Source organism: Eschrichtius robustus, chromosome 10, assembly GCF_028021215.1.
Source record: "Eschrichtius robustus isolate mEscRob2 chromosome 10, mEscRob2.pri, whole genome shotgun sequence".
Classification (NCBI taxonomy): domain Eukaryota; kingdom Metazoa; phylum Chordata; class Mammalia; order Artiodactyla; family Eschrichtiidae; genus Eschrichtius; species Eschrichtius robustus.
This window is the reverse complement of record NC_090833.1, coordinates 21,000,425-21,006,424: the sequence shown is the minus strand read 5'-3', so window position 1 is coordinate 21,006,424 and position 6,000 is coordinate 21,000,425. Positions and strand designations below refer to the sequence as shown.

The window sequence follows — 6,000 nt, the reverse complement described above, 5'->3', positions numbered from 1 at the left end:
TAGTGATGTGTGCCACAACATGGACAAACCTTGGAAACATAATGCTAAGTGAAAGCCAGCCACAAAAGACCACATATTCTGTGATTTTATTGAAATAAAAAAAGCCAGAAGAGACAAATCCTCAGAAAAAGAAAGTAGATGAGTAGTTCCAGGAGCTGGAGGGAGAAGAGCAATGGAGAGTCACTGCTAATAGGTATGGGTTTCTTTTTGGGGTAATGAAAATATTCTGAAATTAGATAGTGGTGGCAGTCACACAACTCTGTGAATATGCTAATATCTGAATTGTACTTTGAAAAATTGGATTATGTGGTATGAGAACTGTATCTCAATAAAGCTGTTATTTTTTAAAACTCTATTGAGATTTTGATTTAGGCTTGCAAATCAAAGATAAATTTAAAACAAATTGACATCTTTATACAATTTTTCTAATCGTGCCTCTTCATTTATTATACTATTCTATGTTCTTTAGAAACAAATTTATCCTATAATCTCTTGGAATTTTTTTTTATTCCTGGCATTTTTAGATTTTTTTGGTCAATACTGTGACTGTCACTTTTTTCCATTACATTTTTTATTTCTTTTATTTAAGAAAGCTTTTTATTTGGGCATTGTTGATAGTATATATGTGCCCTACTGGCTGGATTTTCTAGCTACCAAATATATCATCTCATGGTGTCAGGATTTTTCCTCTTCCTTTTAAATATTACTGGCTCAGAATTTTTTCTCTTATTGAATTACCTGAGACCTGTAGAACATTGCTAAGAGTGCTGACATTAAGCATCACTTGTCTCGTTCCTGCTTCTGATAAGAACATTCTAGTTATATGCAGTGTTTGGTAGGTTTCTGGTAAACATCTCTTATCAATTTAAGGAAGTTTCCTTCTATTCCTAACTTTAAAACAATGCCAATGACTGTAGAATATTGCCAAATCCTTTTACTGCATCTAGTATAAGACAGTCTTTCTTTATTAATGTACATTTCTCCTTTTGAACTAGTCTGGAAGTGCTATGACAAATATCAGTATTAATTTTACTAAACTGCTAGATTTGACTTGTTAATGATTGAATTAGAAAATTTAACTTCCCTTTTATCTGTATTTATATTCCTTTCCTTACTCCTAGATATAGTGTTTTCTCCTTTTTTTCCCATTATCCTACTTGCTAGAATTTATATAGTGACTTATCAAATGTACTTTTTGTACTTAGTTTATTAATGTATTCTTTTATCTTTATTAATGCATTCCTTTTTTTTTCTTTGGGCTTATATTATTATTTGGTTTCCTATCTTTTAAAATTGAATACTTAATTTATGTTCCAGTTTTATTATTTTCTAATAATTGCATTTTTTCTGTTTGGATTTATTCTTTAACACAAAAATTACTTAGAAAACTACTTTTAATTTCTAAATAGTTTTGTGGTGCTATTTTCAGTTGTTCTTTTCTTTTATCTCACTGTGGTAAAAATATATAAATAAACAGGGAAGGTTTGAATATTTCCCTCAGGGAGAATTTGTTGAAATTTTCTTTGTAGCCATATATATAGTCCATTAAAAAAAAATATTCTGGGACTTTCCTGGTGGTGCAGTGGTTAAGAATCTGCCTGCCAATGCAGGCGACACGGGTTCGAGCCCTGGTCTGGGAAGATCCCACATGCCGCGGAGCAACTAAGCCCGCGAGCCACAATTACTGAGCTGGCATCCACACTACTGAAGCCCGCGCGCCTACAACCAGTGCTCCGCAACAAGAGAAGCCACCACAATGAGAAGCCCATGCACCACAATGAAGAGTAGCCCCTGCTCACCGCAACTAGAGAAAGCCTGCAAGCAGCAACAAAGACCCAACGCAGCCAAAAATATAAATTAAAAAAAAATTTTTTTTTAATTCCATGAATACTGGAAAATAATGCATCTTATCTCTGTGGGGGAAAGCATTCTTGTCTATGGCTTAATTAAACTTGTCAAAATTTAAAATTCAAACCCTCTATAAAGGTGTTACTTTAACATTTAAAAATAAGATAAGAACTACTAAAAAGATTATATATAAACAATTTTTATCATCCATCTAAAACTTCTGTGTATCTGAAAAGGCTTTAATTATAAGCAAATATATATATTGGTAATAAATTATCTCTAAAATTAATTTCCTAAATGTCTTTAAAAGACAAACTTCAGTTTTAGAGATGACTGTTTCCATTATAAGTTTTTATATCAGTGATAACACATTTTTCAGATGAATTACAAGAACAGTGTTTCTTCTCAGTACAAACACTATAATATTGAGTAAATGAGTATTTTACCTCAAGTTTTTCTTGCATAACAATCTTAAGAGTTTTTTACTACTGTGAGTGCTCAGGGGTAAGGGATGACCTATGGCTGCAGGCTCTCCCACATTCATTACTCTGATAAGGTTTCTCCACTGTGTGTGTTCGCTTATGTTTAGTAAGGGCTGAGCTTAAGCTGAAGGATTTCCCACATTCATTACACTGGTAGGATTTCGCTTCTGTATGAGTTCTCTGATGTCGAATTAATGATGTTCTATAGCAAAACAGTTTTTGACATTCATTACATTGATATGGTTTCACACCAGAATGTATTTTTAGATGTTCAGTAAGGTGTGTACTTCGGCTGAAAGTTTTTCCACATTCCTTACAAACATAAGGTTTCTCTCCAGTGTGAGTTCTCTGGTGTTCAGTAAGATGTGCACTCCGATTAAAGGCCTTTCCACATTCATTACACTCATAGGGTTTCTCTCCAGTATGAATTCTCTGATGTTGAATGAAGGCTGGGGTATGGCTGAAGGCTTTTCCACATTCATTACATTTGTAGGGTTTTTCTCCTGTGTGAGTTCTCTGATGTCGGATTAGTGATGAGCTGTGGCAAAAGACTTTCTTACATTCCTTACACTGGTAGGATTTCTCCCCAGAATGAATGCCTTGATGTTCTATAAGATGTGTGCTCCGGCTGAAGGTTTTTCCACATTCAACACATGCATATGGTTTCTTTCCAGTGTGAATTCTGTGATGCTGAATAAGGGCTGAAATATGGCTGAAAGCCTTCCCACATTCATTACAAGGATAGGGTTTTTCTCCAGTATGTATTCTCTCATGATTTCTAAGGGATGACCTGTGACTAAAGGCTTTTTCACATTCGTTACACTCATAAGGTTTCTCCCCAGTATGGACTCTTTGATGTTGAATAAGGTTAGTGCTCTGACTAAAAGCTCTTCCACATTCATTACATTCATAAGGTTTCTCTCCAGTATGAATTCTCTGATGTTGAATGAAGGCTGGGTTATGGCTGAAGGCTTTTCCACATTCATTACATTTGTACAGTTTTTCTCCTGTGTGAGTTCTCTGATGTCGGATTAGTGATGAGCTGTGGCAAAAAACTTTCTTACATTCCTTACACTGGTAGGATTTCTCCCCAGAATGAATGCCTTGATGTTCTATAAGATGTGTGCTCCGGCTGAAGGTTTTCCCACATTCAACACATGCATATGGTTTCTTTCCAGTGTGAATTCTGTGATGTTGAGTAAGGGCTGAAATATGGCTGAAAACTTTTCCACATTCATTACAAGGATTGGGTTTTTCTCCAGTATGTATTCTCTCATGATTTCTAAGGGATGACCTATGACTAAAGGCTTTTTCACATTCATTACACTTATAAGGTTTCTCCCCAGTATGGACTCTTTGATGTTGAATAAGGTTAGTGCTCTGACTAAAAGCTTTTCCACATTCATTACATTCATAAGGTTTCTCTCCAGTATGTATTCTTTGATGTTGAATAAGACTAGTGTTTCGGCTGAAGGATTTACCACATAGTTTACATTTACGTTTCTCTCTCATACAAATTTTCTCAGATTCCATTAGTACTGAATTATGGGTTTACATTTAAATTGTTTCCAGAATAAGTAAGGTTGGAGGTACAAATGCATCCTTTCTTATATTTAAAATTATTTCTCATTTATAAGTTGCCTTTAAAAAAAATCTATTGAAGCAGAATTATGTTTTAAGCTCCATTTGTGTCATAATTATGAGGTCTTTATCTTCTAGAAACTCTCAGTTGTTTAAAAGATTTGAGCTGAGATTTAATATTTCCCTCAAACTGTTATATTCATGATCTTCCTCTTGAGTTATTTTTCCTTATAATTTAATTTTATTTGTGTTTCTCAAATTGGTTATTGAATTCCAATTCTTCTAATGTGTAGAACCATCATTTGAAAAATGTTCTAACATCATGCCATGACACTATTTGTTTTTCAGAAGCTTTCTGCTTTGGAATTAATGCTCTGACTTTGGATATAATATTCAGGATTAAGCTGAAGACAATATTTCTTCCCTCTGGAATATAAAGGGGAAAACAAAGCTCACTCATCAGTTACAGAAAAATATATAATAAAAATAAACCACTGCTGATAAAGCAAAAAATTATACAGTATCAGTTCTGATTAATATGGAAGTTTAAAGAAGGAAAGGATTAATATAGATAAGTGTGGTAAAAGAAATGATAGCACTGAGACAAAATTCATAGTATAATTAAAAATAAAGATATAAAAAGTACATGACATGACAAAGAGTCAATGATACTAGTTCAAATATATGTCTTTGGAAAGCAGAGGAAAAAATAAGAAAGGAAAAATGAAATGGGATCATATAATAACAAATTCTGACAAACAGAGAAATGTTATGTAGTACGAGAGAGAAAAATTGAAGTTTTCTGTCATAGTAGCAACACGATAAATGTGTGATGTTTTAGATGAAGTGCTTGTTAATTTCATCTCAAATGGGTAATAGGGGTCTTCCCTGGTGGCGCAGTGGTTAAGAATCCACCTGCTTATGCAGGGGACATGGGTTCAATCTCTGGTCCGGGAAGATCCCACGTGCCGCAGAACAACTAAGCCTGTGTGTCACAACTTCTGAGCCTGTGTGCCACAACTACTGAAGTCCATGCATCTAAAGCCCGTGCTCTGCAACAAGAGAAGCCACTGCAATGAGAAGCCCATGCACCACTACAAAGAGTAGCCCCCGCTCACCGCAACTAGAGAAAGACCACACACAACAATGAAGACCCAACGTGGTCAAAAATAAATAAATAAATTAAAAAACAAATAAATAAATAAAATGGATAATAGAATAAGGCTATCAAATTCAGCAAGAAAGTATAATATAAATGACATGGGCCTGGATTAGGATAATACAAAAGAATTTACTATAGGAGTAAATCTAAAACATAAAAAGGAAGAAACAAAAATATACTAACATTGATTATGAGGAATTTTTACAAAATGAGATTCATAAAGATACTTGGTTTCTAGCCAAGAAAGCTGGAAGTAATAGTGGTACTAATAGAGGAACTAATAGTAGCAATAATAGTGGTACAAATTATAGAAATACTGAAGAAGGAAAAAGAGGCTACTTAGAGAAATTTGGTGATTTCACTTTTTACCATATTGAGTTTAAAGTGATTTAAAGTGAAGTGGCACATTCAAGTAGCAATATACTCTAAGCAGGGAAACTATGGGGAATTCAAATGAGATATGTGAGCTGAAAAAATATATCAGGGAATTAATGACATGGAAGGACTATTTTTGAGGATATCAGAATGCATGATTCTTTGGGATAAAAAATAAACAAGTAAATATAAACCTTAAAAGACATGCATTTGTGTTAGGGAGGAAGTGAAACTAATGAAAAAGCACTTGGAAAGAGATTAAAACAGAAAATAATCTAGCGTTGTCACACAAGCAAAGACAAAATATCAAATGCAGCTGAAAAGTTTGAATATGGAAAGGACTAAGAACAGATTTCTGCCAAGAAAGAATTCAGGATTCAGGGGTCTCTTCAAAATAATTTTAGTAGAAAAATAGATGATAAGAGTCTAACTTCAAAGATTAAAGTTGAATAGAATTGAGGCTGTTAGGTACGAGTATGAAAAGTTTGATAATGAAAGCAGAGAATAAAATTAAAAGGTGAATAAAATTAAAAGGTAAATAAAAGAGCATCG

At 33.8% G+C, this 6,000-nt stretch overlaps 1 protein-coding gene across 1 annotated transcript in view; it reads right to left on the bottom strand.

The window, feature by feature from the left end:
* Nucleotides 1–2,333: 2,333 nt before the first annotated feature.
* LOC137770910 (zinc finger protein 420-like) overlaps nt 2,334–6,000 on the bottom strand; it is a 44,011-nt gene continuing 40,344 nt past the window's right edge. The window contains exons 6-7 of the mRNA XM_068553968.1: nt 3,039–3,817; nt 2,334–2,870 (exon numbers count right to left, since the gene is read on the bottom strand). Coding sequence (XP_068410069.1) covers nt 2,334–2,870; nt 3,039–3,817 — 1,316 coding nt within the window. The remainder of the gene's footprint in view (nt 2,871–3,038; nt 3,818–6,000) is intronic.